The 18,775-nt window shown below is 43.3% G+C and overlaps 1 protein-coding gene across 1 annotated transcript in view; it reads left to right on the top strand.

Annotated features, from left to right (window-relative positions):
* LOC139411770 (liprin-alpha-1-like) overlaps positions 1-5,604 on the top strand; it is an 84,614-nt gene extending 79,010 nt beyond the window's left edge. Inside the window, exons 24-31 of the mRNA XM_071158502.1 lie at positions 512-538; positions 1,402-1,577; positions 2,254-2,369; positions 3,335-3,510; positions 3,687-3,755; positions 4,001-4,169; positions 4,467-4,534; positions 4,967-5,604. Coding sequence (XP_071014603.1) covers positions 512-538; positions 1,402-1,577; positions 2,254-2,369; positions 3,335-3,510; positions 3,687-3,755; positions 4,001-4,169; positions 4,467-4,525 — 792 coding nt within the window. The 3' untranslated portion in view covers positions 4,526-4,534; positions 4,967-5,604. The remainder of the gene's footprint in view (positions 1-511; positions 539-1,401; positions 1,578-2,253; positions 2,370-3,334; positions 3,511-3,686; positions 3,756-4,000; positions 4,170-4,466; positions 4,535-4,966) is intronic.
* Positions 5,605-18,775: the final 13,171 nt, after the last annotated feature.

Here is an 18,775-nt window from a genome sequence, read left to right as displayed (position 1 = left end):
TTCAGTTTTTTTTGTTGTCTTGTTTGTTTCACAAGAAAACATATTTTGCATCTTCAAAGTGGTAGGCATGTTGTGTAAATCAAATGATACAAACCCCCCCCCCCCAAAAAAAATCTATTTTAATTCCAGGTTGTAAAATGCCAAAGGGGAATACTTTCGCAGGCCCCTCCCTGTATGTCAAGTTATAAAACTGTATTTCATTTAAACACTTTTGCTCAATGCTATATTTACAGTCCTGTTTCAACCTGGGATTTACTAACACATGTGGTACAATGGATGCTTCAACTAGTGGTATTAGATATTAAAAAGAATTCTAGCTCAATCCCAGGTTCATTGACAACGGGACGCCAATGTAGCCTAAAGCATGAGCTGTTGGTTGCATGTCCAGTTGTCTTAACATTAACACTGGTTAAGTAGCATGTTGATGTTGAGCTGCCGAACCCAGCACTGCCACAGTCACTAACTCTAACCCGCTTCTCTTCTCTCACCATGCTAACCATGCTAACAACAGGAGGATGACGAGGGCAGCTGGGCCCAGGTTTGCACACCCCTGTCTGTCTCTTTTCTCTGGCTGTGGTAGACGACAAGGACATTTCACCTTATTTCAGTTGGACAGATAGTTTTTTTTGTTTGTTTTTTTCCTTGCACGGATCCTTGACAACAGTATGGCTCTTGGTCTCCGTTACTTTAGTCAGCTGCACATTTAACCTGCATGTAAATCTGGAGGTATCGGGAGACAGAGGATATTGCAGCTAGAATAATGTAGTTATACACATTGTGATAAGGCTTCTTCATAAAATTCTTGTGGTGGCAGACAGACATTGACTCAGATGTCCTGTTTAGAAGCCACAGACAGGACAGGAGAGATTTATTAGAAGCCTCTGCTGTTTAGAAGTTGTTTACAGTTGGGCTACTTCCTTCCCCTCCCCCACCTATCAAAACACAAATCAGTCTAGTTCTCTGACCTCCCACCTATCAGAACACACAAATCAGTCTAGTTCTCTGACCTCCCACCTATCAGAACACACAAATCAGTCTAGTTCTCTGACCTCCCACCTATCAGAACACACAAATCAGTCTAGTTCTCTGACCTCCCACCTATCAGAACACACAAATCAGTCTAGTTCTCTGACCTCTCACCTATCAGAACACACAGATCAGTCTAGTTCTCTCACTGGCCCTAGTTCTGATCTGTGGTCGTAGCTGCTCTTAAACCTGCTGTAACTTACACACAGACATGAACGTACAGACACGTGCACACTCTAGATTTTAATGGGGTGATTTCCATCACTTTCCCACCTAGCCTTTTTCTTTCATAGCGAAGTTAGCCATCCCCCACTAACTTTTGACTCTTCAATAGACTCCAAACACTGACCTAGCCCCTGTCCCTCCCTCCCACAGACGCTGGCGTATGGAGACATGAACCATGAGTGGATTGGTAACGAGTGGCTGCCCAGCCTGGGTCTGCCCCAGTACCGGTCCTACTTCATGGAGTCCCTGGTAGACGCACGCATGCTGGACCACCTCACCAAGAAGGACATGAGGGGACAGCTTAAAATGGTGGACAGTTTCCACAGGTAAAAAGCTCAAAATGGTGGACAGTTTCCACTGGTAAAAAGCTCAAAATGGTGGACAGTTTCCACAGGTAAAAAGCTCAAAATGGTGGACAGTTTCCACAGGTAAAAAGCTCAAAATGGTGGACAGTTTCCACAGGTAAAAAGCTCAAAATGGTGGACAGTTTCCACAGGTAAAAAGCTCAAAATGGTGGACAGTTTCCACAGGTAAAAAGCTCAAAATGGTGGACAGTTTCCACAGGTAAAAAGCTCAAAATGGTGGACAGTTTCCACAGGTAAAAAGCTCAAAATGGTGGACAGTTTCCACAGGTATTAGGAACCAAAATGGAGGACAGTTTCCACAGGTATTAGGAACCAAAATGGTGGACAGTTTCCACAGGTATTAGGAACCAAAATGGTGCACAGTTTCCACAGGTATTAGGAACCAAAATGGTTTACAGTTTCCACAGGTATTAGGAACCAAAATGGTGGACAGTTTCCACAGGTATTAGGAACCAAAATGGTTTACAGTTTCCACAGGTATTAGGAACCAAAATGGTTTACAGTTTCCATAGGTAAGGGCCAAAATAAATGGTGGACAGTTCCCACTATTAAGGGCCAAAATGGTGCCATGGACAACTAGGGATGTTAATTTTGTTTCTGTCTAAATGTTTAACCAGTCAATGTGTCTGTGTAACAGGAACAGTTTCCAGTGTGGGGTGATGTGTCTGAGAAGACTGAACTACGACAGGAAGGAGCTGGAGAGGAGGCGTGACGAGACCCAGCTGGAGCTGCAAGGTAACAGCTGGGATAACGGTGAGAGAAAATGACAGTCGACCGAAGGGAGAAATGACCACACTGTTCAGATTCACTTATCATTTAGTTAGCTCAGCAACGCTAAGCTAATAACGCTATGGGAGAATCTGAAGTGTCAGCTACGCTAAGCTAATAACGCTATGGGAGAATCTGAAGTGTCCGCAACGCTAAGCTAATAACACTATGGGAGAATCTGAAGTGTCAGCTATGCTAAGCTAATAACGCCAAGCTAATAACACTATGGGAGAATTAGAAGTGTCAGCAACGCTAAGCTAATACCACTATGGGAGAATCTGAAGTGTAAGCTACGCTGAGGTAATAACGCTATGGGAGAATCTGAAGTGTCAGCAACGCTAAGCTAATAACTCTATGAGAGAATCTGAAGTGTCAGCTATGCTAAGTTAATAACACTATGAGAGAATCTGAAGTGTCAGCTACGCTAAGCTAATAACACTATGGGAGAATCTGAAGTGTCAGCTACGCTAAGCTAATAACACTATGGGAGAATCTGAAGTGTCAGCTACGCTAAGCTAATAACACTATGGGAGAATCTGAAGTGTCAGCTACGCTAAGCTAATAACGCTATGGGAGAATCTGAAGTGTCAGCTACGCTAAGCTAATAACGCTATGAGAGAACCTGAAGTGTGCAGTATTTTTCCTTCTATTGCGTCCATATACACATTTAGAAATGATAGGTTTGTTTGTACATTGGATTTCTTTGGGCTTTTACTCCGGATTTATTTCCTGATCATATCAAAGTTTTTCTAACACATAGAGGAATAATTCCCAGCTCTACTACACTGGGGGGGAGGCAGGCCAACAAAATGTTAACTTAATTTCAGTCCTTCCCGATTTTTTTTTTTTCTCACAGAGGAATTATTTTGACTGTCCCTTTGGATGTGTTCCCTGATCATTCCCCAAACGTTTCTGTACCAACTGGTTACCATTTTGTGTATCCTGAGCAGACGTGCTGGTGTGGAGCAACGAGCGTGTAATCAGCTGGGTACAGGCCATGGGGCTGAAGGAGTACAGTAACAACCTGCTGGAGAGCGGCGTGCACGGAGCCCTGCTGGCCCTGGATGAAACCTTCGACCACAACGCCCTGGCCCTGCTGCTGCAGATCCCCACGCAGAACACACAGGTAGGGACACGCACACACACTACCAGCATTGGTGGGTGGCGGTGAACCACCCTGGCAGTCAAACGGCGCTCCCAGCTGAGACGTCAGCTCTCGTCTCCTCCGCTCCGAAGAGAGAGGAGACACACTCATTCATCGACTGTCTCTTTCTCTGTCTCTCCCTCCTTCCTGTGTTGTAGGCGAGAGCGGCTCTGGAGAGTGAGTACAACAGTCTACTGGCCATCGGTACAGAGAGGAGACTGGATGAGGTGAGACACACACATATGATGGACCACACACACACACTTTCTGAAGCTCACTCACTCACACACACACACACACACACACACTTTCTGAAGCTCACACACACACACACACACACACACTTTCTGAAGCTCACACACACACACACACACACACACACACACACACACACACATTCTAAATCACTCCTCCATGTATATCCACATCCTTATCTCCTTCCTGCTTCCTCCTCTCTCTGAATCTCTTCCAGGAGGACGATAACAACTTCCGGCGCGCCCCCTCCTGGAGGAAGAAGTTCCGGCCCAAAGACGCGCGGGGGATGTCCCCGGGCTCAGCCGACACCCTGCCCGCCAACTTCAGACTGACCAATAGCAACGCAGCGTCCCCCTCCACGCAGCCGAAAAGGAGCCACATGGACGGTAGGACCAAAGGGTTTGGGTCCACGGGGGAATGAGGGCTCGTTGTGTCTGTGTGTGTTTAGGCATGGCACCGCTGCGTCTTGTTACGGAGACCACCGATACACAACATGCTGTCAACAATGGGTTCGTGTTCTCCCAGCTCTAGTGTGTGTGGTGGGTGTGTAATGCTGGAGGTTGTGAGTGACTCACTAACGTGTTCTCCCAGCTCTAGTGTGTGTGGTGGGTGTGTTATGCTGGAGGTTGTGAGTGACTCACTAACAGCATGTTTCTGCATGTGGTTTTGCTGTGTGGATGTAGGGAGTCAGTCTGCAATACAGAGGCTGGACACTGCCACAGTCAGGACATACTCCTGCTAACACAACACAGTAAGTTTACACACACACACACACACTTCACAGTGGATCTCTTCTGTTCAAGCAGCTTCTTGTGCCTCTGTGGTCTTGGCTATATTAATGCATGTCTACGCTCCTCTCCTCCTCCATTCTCCTTCTATTCTCCTCTGCTGCTTTTCTGTCTCTTTCTTTCTCTCTCTCTCTCTTTTTCTGTCTCTCTCTCTCTGTCTGCCTCTCTACCTCTCTCTGTCTGCCTCTCTCTCTCTGTCTGCCTCTCTACCTCTGTCTACCTCTCTCTTTCTCTATTTCTCTCCTCCTCTATTCTGTCATCTTCATCTGCTGCTTTCTGTCTCTCTCTCTGTCTGTCTCTCTCTCTCTCTCTCTCTCTCTCTGCCTCTCTCTACCTCTGTCTGTCTGTCTCGCTCTCTGTCTACCTCTCTCTCTTTCTCTCTCCTCTTGTCTTAGTTGATCCTCATTATTTCTATAGGTGACTGCTGGTTGGCGGATGAGGGGTGAGTTCCTCCCTCCCCCCCCCCCATCAGGAGCAGCTGCTGACCCTGCAAGGACACAGCGTTGTATTGTTATCACAGCGATAAAAGAAGTAGCAACCACATCACCAATCTCCGTACTAGAGGGCCCATGTCCTGGATGTATCAATCTTTATAGTTCTATTTATGTTAGCAAGCTGGTGGGACATTTGAATGATTTTAGATTTGTTATGTATCTATCTGTTACTTCACCCGTCTCTCCCGGCTAAATGGAAATATCCCTATTTTCTAAAAAAAAACTGTTCCAACTGTGTCCTTATCAAGGTTAACACTCATATGTAACTGAATGTTTTTAGATGGTCTGGAGTTTGTATATTTTTTCAACAGACATTATCTAATCATTTTATATATATATATATATATATATATATATATATATATTCCTGATCTTGTATTGACCAGATGTATGTTTTTATTTCTCTGTCCTCTGTTGTTTTTAATCATTGAACTGATGATCAAGTGACTTTAATAAGTGACTTTCTATCTGAATTGGACCCCATTTCCCTTCGACCCCAGCCTGTTATCTTCAAGCGTATCCATGGTGATTATTTGTAAATGCAGCTCTTATAGGACAATGTGAATATCAGAAATATTGCTGGAGTTCTGACTGACATTGTTTCACCAACTGCTACAGCGCTGTGGTCGCTAAGCACCGGGCGGACCGTAACCACAACAAGGCCCTAGGTAACTGTGACGACAGGTGACACGTGAAACAACTCTCTTTGTTATTTTTCCTGTGAAACCAAACCTGTAGAAAGACTGAAACAAAAGCCATAAACAGTAGTGAAGACCAGGGCTGTTTTCAGACGCATCGCTTGGTAAGAGACCGTTCCACTGTGTAGGATCTCCCATTCTCCAGTCAACCTTGCATGCCCAAACTCTCCATTCCTCTTTTCCTCCTTCTCCTCATCCCTCTCTTTTCCCTGCCTTCCCCTTGGAGCGCGCTAACGGGAGGCCAGACGTGCGTGAAGATCAATTCGCTTGTACCTGAGCCGAAAGCGTGGCGGCTCTACTATTGACGGACCAAGTCCACTGTGGCCTAAACTGATCCCAGCGACTAGCTACTCACCCGAGGTGGAGCGATCTACCCACAAACCTTTAACCAACTCTTTTTACTACGGACACTTCTAATCCAGCCTGATGGGGGGGGGGGTTCTTACCTTATTTCTCTGGCTGTCTTATTTATTCGTCATCTCCGTCGTGTTTGTTGCTTTCTCAGTTTGATTTTTAGGAGTTGCCATTTTTTAAAAGCTGTTTCTGAGTGTTTTAACACAGGTTGCCGTGGCAATACTTTTTCAAGACAGATAATGTCACGGAGGCAAAGACTTCCTGTCCACCCTACATTAGTTATGTTATTCCCTTTGTGATTTAGTCATTTTATAATGCACAATGCAAATGCTGATATTATTATTATTATTATTATTATTATTTTTTAATCTTCAGTTTTCCCCCATTTTATTCTCCTGCTCTGGTAACAAAATGATGTACAGTCTGAGTACTTAACTATTTTATCACAGTATTATTTATGGATTTACTTTCAATAAAATACTGAAACTTATTTTCCACTGCCAATAAAAAGCTGAAGTCTTTGTGTTTTTAATGCATCTCTTGCCTTAACACGTGGTTTTTAACACGACTGTAAAGACTAGAAACACCTTCCAGTGACTCGGTTGGGGCTTGTAGTTGTACACCACTGTATGTGGGTTCCCCTGCTAACTTTGTTTACACATGATGACGAGGGTTCCCCTGCTAACTTTGATTAGACATGATGACGAGGGTTCCCCTGCTAACTTTGATTACACATGATGACGAGGGTTCCCCTGCTAACTTTGTTTACACATGATGACGAGGGTTCCCCTGCTAACTTTGTTTACACATGATGACGAGGGTTCCCCTGCTAACTTTGTTTACACATGATGACGAGGGTTCCCCTGCTAACTTTGATTACGCATGATGACGAGGGTTCCTCTGCTAACTTTGTTTACACATGATGACGAGGGTTCCCCTGCTAACTTTGATTAGACATGATGACGAGGGTTCCCCTGCTAACTTTGATTAGACATGATGACGAGGGTTCCCCTGCTAACTTTGTTTACACATGACGAGGGTTCCCCTGCTAACTTTGTTTACACATGATGACGAGGGTTCCCCTGCTAACTTTGATTAGACATGATGACGAGGGTTCCCCTGCTAACTTTGATTAGACATGATGACGAGGGTTCCCCTGCTAACTTTGATTACGCATGATGACGAGGGTTCCCCTGCTAACTTTGATTAGACATGATGACGAGGGTTCCCCTGCTAACTTTGTTTACACATGATGACGAGGGTTCCCCTGCTAACTTTGATTAGACATGATGACGAGGGTTCCCCTGCTAACTTTGATTACACATGATGACGAGGGTTCCCCTGCTAACTTTGTTTACACATGATGACGAGGGTTCCCCTGCTAACTTTGATTAGACATGATGACGAGGGTTCCCCTGCTAACTTTGATTACGCATGATGACTAACTTTGTTTACACATGACGAGGGTTCCCCTGCTAACTTTGTTTACACATGATGACGAGGGTTCCCCTGCTAACTTTGTTTACACATGATGACGAGGGTTCCCCTGCTAACTTTGTTTACACATGATGACGAGGGTTCCCCTGCTAACTTTGATTACACATGATGACGAGGGTTCCCCTGCTAACTTTGATTACGCATGATGACGAGGGTTCCCCTGCTAACTTTGATTACGCATGATGACGAGGGTTCCCCTGCTAACTTTGTTTACACATGATGACGAGGGTTCCCCTGCTAACTTTGATTACGCATGATGACGAGGGTTCCCCTGCTAACTTTGATTAGACATGATGACGAGGGTTCCCCTGCTAACTTTGTTTACACATGATGACGAGGGTTCCCCTGCTAACTTTGTTTACACATGATGACGAGGGTTCCCCTGCTAACTTTGTTTACACATGATGACGAGGGTTCCCCTGCTAACTTTGTTTACACATGATGACGAGGGTTCCCCTGCTAACTTTGATTACACATGATGACGAGGGTTCCCCTGCTAACTTTGATTACGCATGATGACGAGGGTTCCCCTGCTAACTTTGATTACGCATGATGACGAGGGTTCCCCTGCTAACTTTGTTTACACATGATGACGAGGGTTCCCCTGCTAACTTTGATTACGCATGATGACGAGGGTTCCCCTGCTAACTTTGATTAGACATGATGACGAGGGTTCCCCTGCTAACTTTGATTACGCATGATGGCGAGGGTTCCCCTGCTAACTTTGATTACGCATGATGACGAGGGTTCCCCTGCTAACTTTGATTAGACATGATGACGAGGGTTCCCCTGCTAACTTTGATTACGCATGATGACGAGGGTTCCCCTGCTAACTTTGATTAGACATGATGACGAGGGTTCCCCTGCTAACTTTGATTAGACATGATGACGAGGGTTCCCCTGCTAACTTTGATTACGCATGATGACGAGGGTTCCCCTGCTAACTTTGTTTACACATGATGACGAGGGTTCCCCTGCTAACTTTGATTAGACATGATGACGAGGGTTCCCCTGCTAACTTTGATTACACATGATGACGAGGGTTCCCCTGCTAACTTTGATTAGACATGATGACGAGGGTTCCCCTGCTAACTTTGATTACACATGATGACGAGGGTTCCCCTGCTAACTTTGATTACACATGATGACGAGGGTTCCCCTGCTAACTTTGATTACACATGAAGGGAAAGAAAATACAGAAATATTGTCATTTGTGGCTCACAGGGTTGAAATATTCTGGTAACTTTACTTAAATGTCCCATGTTTCCTCCAGAAATCCTGGTTGGACGATTCCAGATTTCTTGTTTATTTCTGGGAATTTGAGGAAAGTTACTGGGATTTCACAACCCTGGTCGCTCAGCTGGCGCTTGGCAATGCTTTGGATTCAGCGTTGTCAACTTTTTATTTGGAAATTATATTTGCCAAAGGGGTTGCAAGGAAATGTAGATTATTTTTTTTGAGCCGTGTGTTTGCAGCCCGATTCACAAAGCCCTCGTGAATTTCACAGTGAACATGAAAGTAACGAGTGACAGATGATCTTTATAATTGCAATGAGCTGTCATCAAGATCTCTTTCTGTGGTTAAAGAGGCCATCTAGTGGCAAATGATGTGGTCATAACCTTTCAATACAGCCTAAACTAGCCATTTCACTTCATCCCCCCCATTGATTCAGATCAATTGCTCTATTAAACAACTGCATTGTTTTATGGTGTAAAATGTAAATATTTTTCCTCTTCAGTTCTTTGTACCAGTTTGGCACCTATAGTTATTGTTTGGGCTAAACCTTCCTACTGAACAATTCATGACTCCTTCAATTCTGTTCCAAACCTAGCGGGGAGAATGTCTGAGCCATTGCATGGTGCTTCAATTGTAAAAGACCAAGATGACATGATTTCACAAATAACGAGCATCTTCTGGTGTGACTGGTCTTTATTTTATTGTTTTATTCAAAGGTCATTTGATTTTCAAGATGCAGAGTAATGTATATTAACATGGAATAGCTATCGTTTGGTTTTAAAATGTGTCCAGTGTCCAGATTTGTATCTGTTGCAGTATCTATATAAAAGAGAAGAACTGCAATAAAAAAAATACAGGTATCATTGTCTGGAAAGACACATTTCAGTTGTACAGGTATCATTGTCCGGAAAGACACATTTCAGTTGTACAGGTATCATTGTCTGGAAAGACACATTTCAGTTGTACAGGTATCATTGTCGGGAAAGACACATTTCAGTTGTACAGGTATCATTGTCCGGAAAGACACATTTCAGTTGTACAGGTATCATTGTTGGGAAAGACACATTTCAGTTGTACAGGTATCATTGTCCGGAAAGACACATTTCAGTTGAATTCATTCAGTTGTACAGGTATCATTGTCTGGAAAGACACATTTCAGTTGTACAGGTATCATTGTTGGGAAAGACACATTTCAGTTGTACAGGTATCATTGTCCGGAAAGACACATTTCAGTTGTACAGGTATCATTGTCCGGAAAGACACATTTCAGTTGTACAGGTATCATTGTCGGGAAAGACACATTTCAGTTGTACAGGTATCATTGTCCGGAAAGACACATTTCAGTTGTACAGGTATCATTGTTGGGAAAGACACATTTCAGTTGTACAGGTATCATTGTCCGGAAAGACACATTTCAGTTGAATTCATTCAGTTGTACAGGTATCATTGTCTGGAAAGACACATTTCAGTTGTACAGGTATCATTGTTGGGAAAGACACATTTCAGTTGTACAGGTATCATTGTCCGGAAAGACACATTTCAGTTGTACAGGTATCATTGTCGGGAAAGACACATTTCAGTTGTACAGGTATCATTGTTGGGAAAGACACATTTCAGTTGTACAGGTATCATTGTCCGGAAAGACACATTTCAGTTGAATTCATTCAGTTGTACAGGTATCATTGTCGGGAAAGACACATTTCAGTTGTACAGGTATCATTGTTGGGAAAGACACATTTCAGTTGTACAGGTATCATTGTCCGGAAAGACACATTTCAGTTGAATTCATTCAGTTGTACAGGTATCATTGTCCGGAAAGACACATTTCAGTTGTACAGGTATCATTGTCCGGAAAGACACATTTCAGTTGTACAGGTATCATTGTCTGGAAAGACACATTTCAGTTGTACAGGTATCATTGTTGGGAAAGACACATTTCAGTTGTACAGGTATCATTGTCCGGAAAGACACATTTCAGTTGAATTCATTCAGTTGTACAGGTATCATTGTCCGGAAAGACACATTTCAGTTGTACAGGTATCATTGTCCGGAAAGACACATTTCAGTTGAATTCATTCAGTTGTACAGGTATCATTGTCGGGAAAGACACATTTCAGTTGTACAGGTATCATTGTTGGGAAAGACACATTTCAGTTGTACAGGTATCATTGTCCGGAAAGACACATTTCAGTTGAATTCATTCAGTTGTACAGGTATCATTGTCCGGAAAGACACATTTCAGTTGTACAGGTATCATTGTCGGGAAAGACACATTTCAGTTGTACAGGTATCATTGTCCGGAAAGACACATTTCAGTTGTACAGGTATCATTGTCCGGAAAGACACATTTCAGTTGAATTCATTCAGTTGTACAGGTATCATTGTCCGGAAAGACACATTTCAGTTGTACAGGTATCATTGTTGGGAAAGACACATTTCAGTTGTACAGGTATCATTGTCCGGAAAGACACATTTCAGTTGAATTCATTCAGTTGTACAGGTATCATTGTCCGGAAAGACACATTTCAGTTGTACAGGTATCATTGTCCGGAAAGACACATTTCAGTTGTACAGGTATCATTGTCTGGAAAGACACATTTCAGTTGTACAGGTATCATTGTTGGGAAAGACACATTTCAGTTGTACAGGTATCATTGTCCGGAAAGACACATTTCAGTTGAATTCATTCAGTTGTACAGGTATCATTGTCCGGAAAGACACATTTCAGTTGTACAGGTATCATTGTCCGGAAAGACACATTTCAGTTGAATTCATTCAGTTGTACAGGTATCATTGTCGGGAAAGACACATTTCAGTTGTACAGGTATCATTGTCCGGAAAGACACATTTCAGTTGAATTCATTCAGTTGTACAGGTATCATTGTCCGGAAAGACACATTTCAGTTGTACAGGTATCATTGTCCGGAAAGACACATTTCAGTTGAACAGGTATCATTGTCCGGAAAGACACATTTCAGTTGTACAGGTATCATTGTCCGGAAAGACACATTTCAGTTGTACAGTTGTATATCATTGTCCGGAAAGACACATTTCAGTTGTACAGGTATCATTGTCCGGAAAGACACATTTCAGTTGTACAGGTATCATTGTCCGGAAAGACACATTTCAGTTGTACAGGTATCATTGTCCGGAAAGACACATTTCAGTTGTACAGGTATCATTGTCCGGAAAGACACATTTCAGTTGTACAGGTATCATTGTCCGGAAAGACACATTTCAGTTGTACAGGTATCATTGTCCGGAAAGACACATTTCAGTTGAATTCATTCAGTTGTACAGGTATCATTGTCCGGAAAGACACATTTCAGTTGTACAGGTATCATTGTCCGGAAAGACACATTTCAGTTGTACAGGTATCATTGTCTGGAAAGACACATTTCAGTTGTACAGGTATCATTGTCCGGAAAGACACATTTCAGTTGAATTCATTCAGTTGTACAGGTATCATTGTCCGGAAAGACACATTTCAGTTGAAAGCATTCAGTTGTACAGGTATCATTGTCCGGAAAGACACATTTCAGTTGTACAGGTATCATTGTCCGGAAAGACACATTTCAGTTGTACAGGTATCATTGTCCGGAAAGACACATTTCAGTTGAAGGTATCATTGTCATTCAGTTGTACAGGTATCATTGTCCGGAAAGACACATTTCAGTTGTACAGGTATCATTGTCCGGAAAGACACATTTCAGTTGAATTCATTCAGTTGTACAGGTATCATTGTCGGGAAAGACACATTTCAGTTGTACAGGTATCATTGTTGGGAAAGACACATTTCAGTTGTACAGGTATCATTGTCCGGAAAGACACATTTCAGTTGAATTCATTCAGTTGTACAGGTATCATTGTCCGGAAAGACACATTTCAGTTGTACAGGTATCATTGTCCGGAAAGACACATTTCAGTTGTACAGGTATCATTGTCCGGAAAGACACATTTCAGTTGAATTCATTCAGTTGTACAGGTATCATTGTCCGGAAAGACACATTTCAGTTGTACAGGTATCATTGTCCGGAAAGACACATTTCAGTTGTACAGGTATCATTGTCGGGAAAGACACATTTCAGTTGTACAGGTATCATTGTCCGGAAAGACACATTTCAGTTGTACAGGTATCATTGTCCGGAAAGACACATTTCAGTTGAATTCATTCAGTTGTACAGGTATCATTGTCCGGAAAGACACATTTCAGTTGTACAGGTATCATTGTTGGGAAAGACACATTTCAGTTGTACAGGTATCATTGTCCGGAAAGACACATTTCAGTTGAATTCATTCAGTTGTACAGGTATCATTGTCCGGAAAGACACATTTCAGTTGTACAGGTATCATTGTCCGGAAAGACACATTTCAGTTGTACAGGTATCATTGTCTGGAAAGACACATTTCAGTTGTACAGGTATCATTGTTGGGAAAGACACATTTCAGTTGTACAGGTATCATTGTCCGGAAAGACACATTTCAGTTGAATTCATTCAGTTGTACAGGTATCATTGTCCGGAAAGACACATTTCAGTTGTACAGGTATCATTGTCCGGAAAGACACATTTCAGTTGAATTCATTCAGTTGTACAGGTATCATTGTCGGGAAAGACACATTTCAGTTGTACAGGTATCATTGTTGGGAAAGACACATTTCAGTTGTACAGGTATCATTGTCCGGAAAGACACATTTCAGTTGAATTCATTCAGTTGTACAGGTATCATTGTCCGGAAAGACACATTTCAGTTGTACAGGTATCATTGTCCGGAAAGACACATTTCAGTTGTACAGGTATCATTGTCCGGAAAGACACATTTCAGTTGAATTCATTCAGTTGTACAGGTATCATTGTCCGGAAAGACACATTTCAGTTGTACAGGTATCATTGTCCGGAAAGACACATTTCAGTTGTACAGGTATCATTGTCTGGAAAGACACATTTCAGTTGTACAGGTATCATTGTCCGGAAAGACACATTTCAGTTGTACAGGTATCATTGTCCTGAAAGACACATTTCAGTTGTACAGGTATCATTGTCCGGAAAGACACATTTCAGTTGTACAGGTATCATTGTCTGGAAAGACACATTTCAGTTGTACAGGTATCATTGTCCGGAAAGACACATTTCAGTTGAATTCATTCAGTTGTACAGGTATCATTGTCCGGAAAGACACATTTCAGTTGTACAGGTATCATTGTCCGGAAAGACACATTTCAGTTGTACAGGTATCATTGTCTGGAAAGACACATTTCAGTTGTACAGGTATCATTGTCCGGAAAGACACATTTCAGTTGAATTCATTCAGTTGTACAGGTATCATTGTCCGGAAAGACACATTTCAGTTGAAAGCATTCAGTTGTACAGGTATCATTGTCCGGAAAGACACATTTCAGTTGTACAGGTATCATTGTCCGGAAAGACACATTTCAGTTGTACAGGTATCATTGTCCGGAAAGACACATTTCAGTTGAATGCATTCAGTTGTACAGGTATCATTGTCCGGAAAGACACATTTCAGTTGAATGCATTCAGTTGTACAGGTATCATTGTCCGGAAAGACACATTTCAGTTGTACAGGTATCATTGTCCGGAAAGACACATTTCAGTTGTACAGGTATCATTGTCCGGAAAGACACATTTCAGGTGAATGCATTCAGTTGTACAGGTATCATTGTCCGGAAAGACACATTTCAGTTGTACAGGCATTCAGTTGTACAGGTATCATTGTCCGGAAAGACACATTTCAGGTGAATGCATTCAGTTGTACAGGTATCATTGTCCGGAAAGACACATTTCAGTTGAATGCATTCAGTTGTACAGGTATCATTGTCCGGAAAGACACATTTCAGGTGAATGCATTCAGTTGTACAGGTATCATTGTCCGGAAAGACACATTTCAGGTGAATGCATTCAGTTGTACAGGTATCATTGTCCGGAAAGACACATTTCAGGTGAATGCATTCAGTTGTACAGGTATCCCCCCTTTTCTTTCTCTAAATGGCTAGTAAAGCAAACAAGAATTGTCTGTTTTAAAAATCCCGAGACAAGTATTGTTTTTAAACAAGGCCTACTTTAGATCACATCAAACACCAACCCTGAATTAATTCATAGTCAATTCTGATGTACAATGTTGTGGCCATTTTAGATATATATATATTTATAACATCTACTACAGTTGTAATTTAGTGAAGTGTTTATGTCTGGTTGCAGTGTTCATGGCATCTCTTCCTCTATCCGCTGTAGCACAGTGTCACAGAATATTTCTTTAACATTTTATTTAACAAGGCAAGTCAATTAATAAGAACAAATTATTATTTATGATGACAGCCTACACCGGCCAAACCCAGACGACGCTGGGTCGATTGTGCGCCGCCCTATTGGACTCACAATCACGGCCGGTTGTGATACAGCCTGGACTCAAACCAGGGTGTCTGTAGTAACAAGGAGCCAGATCTCTCGCAGGATGAATGAATCTGAAGCATTCGTTTAGAAGTCCAGTTGTGGGTGAAGTTGAAGCTCGATGAAACTTGGCTGACATTTTGCTAATTCTCTCATCGATGAAACATTCGATCTCAATGCAGTTTTCTGTTCCCAAATCTAAAATCTGTAGTGAACAGAGTGGACTAAGTTTTTTAGACTTAACTAAAACAATATTTTTAAATTGCATTATTTAGGAGAGCAAGGACGAATTGAGTTACTGCACGCGCACACTTCACAGAGTAGGCATTCCATAACGGAAATATGCAAATACCTGCTAGACCGCGCTTGGCTCTGCCCACCTGCAAGATGTCGCTGTGTCGTATGGTCTTGTGAGCTTCGACACAACTTTGCTGTTTTGTACAAAATGTTTTCTCTATTTGTTTCTTCCATGCACTCTTCTATAAAAACAACAGAGCCTTGCATGAGGGCCCGCTGATCCGGAGGACTGGGAGATATCACTCTCCGAGGCTGACATAAGGCTTTCAAACGGGTCAACACACCGAAAAGAACGCAGGGACAAACGGTATTCCAGGCTGTGTCCTCAGGGCACGTGCAGACCAGCTGGGAGGCATCTTTTACAGATATTTTCCATCTCACCTTGTCCCAGTCTGTAATCCCAATGTTTCAAGTTGACTACCATCATTCCTGTTCCCAACCTGCCTCAATAACTACCGCCCTGTAGCACTCACATCTGTAATCATGAAGTGGTTTGAAAGGCTGTTCGTGGCACACATCATCCCAGACACCCTGGACCCACTCCAATTTGGGGCCCCAACAGATCCACAGACGATGCAATCTCAAATTCACTCCACGCTGTCCTCTCCCGCCGAGAAACGAGGAATACCTGTGTTCCTTGGCGTCCACATTACTGAGAACTTAACATGGTCCTCTCACACCAGCACAGTCATGAAGAAGGTGTGACAGTGCCTCTTTCCCCTTCAGACACTGAAGAGATTTGGCCCCTCAGTTCCTCAGGAACTTTTACAGGTGTACCATCGAAAGCCTCCTGACTGGTTTTATCACCGCCTGGTATGGCAACTGCTCCGTCCACGACCGCAAGGCCCTAGAGAGGGTGGTGCCAACGGCCATCCAATACATTTATGCCCGAAAAACTGACAAGGACTCCAGCCGCCTGAGCCATGGAATGTTCTATCTGCTCCTGCCTGGCAGGCGGTACCGGAGCATCGAGTCGTGGACCAACGGGCTCCGAAATATACTGAACAAAAACGCAACATGCAACAATTCCAACCATTTCACTGAGTTACAGCTCATACGAGAAAATCAGTCAATTTAAATAAATTAATGTGGCCTTAATCTATTGATTTCACACGACTGGGAATACAGATGAGCATTTTTAAATGGGCCTCAGGATCTCGTCGCAGTATTTTTAGAACATTCAAATTGCCAATCGATAAAATGCAATTGTGTTCGTAGCTTTTGCCTGCCCATACCATAACCCCACTGCCACCATGGGACACTCTGTTCACAACGTTGACATCAGCAAACCGTTCACACAACTCCATACATGTGGTCTGCGGTTGGGAGGCCGGTTGGATGTACAACCAACCAACGACCAACCAACCAACAACCAACCAACGACATTGGAGGCAGTTTATGGTAGAGAAATTAACGTGAAACTCTGCCAACAGCTCTGGTGGACATTCCTGCAGTCAGCATACAAATTGCACTCTCCCTTAACTTTAAAAGTTGTAGTAGTTTTGTCACACAACACAATGCCACAGATGTCTAGACTGGCCTTTTATTGTCCCCTGTACAAGGTGCACCTGTGTAATAGTCATGCTGTTCAATCAGTGTCTTGATATGCCACACCTGTCAGGTTGATGGATTATCTTGGCGAAGTGAGAGATGCTCACTAACAGGGATGTAAACACATTTGTGCACAACATTTCAGAGAAGTAAGCTTTCTGCGCGTGTAGAACATTTCTGGGATCTTTTATTTCAGCTCATGAAACATGGGACCAGAACTTTACATGTTGTGTTTATATTTTAGTTCAGTGTAGCTTCTTTCCCCAGGCCATAAAACTGTTGTATATATAACTACCAATGTCCTTCCTCTCTACCACAGACTATCTGCACTCACTCTATGCCCATTCTCAGGTCATATCAGACCTCTATATCAGACCTGTATATCAGACCTGTATATCGGACCTGTATATCGGACCTGTATATCAGACCTGTATATCAGACCTGTATATCAGACGACCTGTATATTAGACCTGTATATCAGACCAGTATATCAGACCTGTATATCAGACCTGTATATCAGACCTGTATATCAGACGACCTGTATATCAGACCTCTATATCAGACCTTTATATCAGACAACCTGTATATCAGACAACCTGTATATCAGACCTGTATATTAGACCTGTATATCAGACCTGTATATCAGACCTGTATATCAGACGACCTGTATATTAGACCTGTATATTAGACCTGTATATCAGACCTGTATATCAGACCTGTATATAACAGCATCCTCATGTTTCTTCTCTCATGTCCTGTTTTTATTTCTTTCTCACTGGCTTCCTTGTGCATCGTTGGGAAAGAGTTCACAAGTTAACGTTTCACTGTACTGTGTTAGACCTGCTTAATCCTGTGCATGTGACAATAAAACTTCACTTGAAACTCCTTGTTCTGCCCACTGTGTTTCATTTGCTCCCTTTGGAAACAACACTGCTGGTGTATCTTGCTTTACTTCTGAAAATCTTTTGACTCGTTTCTCACGGAGGTTGACTGTCCACTTTTCAGTCACGTAGCAGGAGTCACAGAAGAGGCGTCGGTTCCGTATTCTGACCTCCGCTCCGACCTCCGATGCGCCCAGCAGCTCGGACTTACAGTTGATGCACTTGAAACACATCAAATGATAAACGAGCCCCAGGGACTCGATGACCATGGCGGCTCCCTTGACCAGCGCCGTGCCACACAACGTACACATTTCCTTGCCACTCACTGTCCTGCTGCTTTCATGCACGGAGAGGAATGACTGGGACTTGGGGCTTCCAACCCCGGCTCCTCTGAGGGAGCTCATGGAGAGAGAGGACATAGTGGCTGAGCCGGAATGACCTCCGACCCGGCCGATGTAGCTGTTGAGGGCAGAGTGAGGCCAACTGTAGTTGAGGATGGAGGAGGTGCTCTCCGGTGTCCACGACGAGTGCCAGGAAGAGCAGATGTCCAGGTTGTCGAGAGACTTGCCTTTCCTGATGAGTCCGGCGGCAGGAGGCTTGCTGGTGGAACACTGGCGGATCCAGCTGTTGTCGTTGCGTAGTCTGACTCTCTTTTTCATCTGCAGGATCTGCTGCCTCTCCAGCTGCTCCTTGGGCAGGATCTGCTGCCTCTCCAGCTGCTCCTTGGGCAGGATCTGCTGCCTTTCCAGCTGCTCCTTGGGCAGGATCTGCTGCCTCTCCAGCTGCTCCTTG

This window comes from Oncorhynchus clarkii, chromosome 6 (genome assembly GCF_045791955.1).
Source record: "Oncorhynchus clarkii lewisi isolate Uvic-CL-2024 chromosome 6, UVic_Ocla_1.0, whole genome shotgun sequence".
Taxonomy (NCBI): Eukaryota; Metazoa; Chordata; class Actinopteri; order Salmoniformes; family Salmonidae; genus Oncorhynchus; species Oncorhynchus clarkii.
This window is presented reverse-complemented; position numbering and strand designations above follow the sequence as displayed.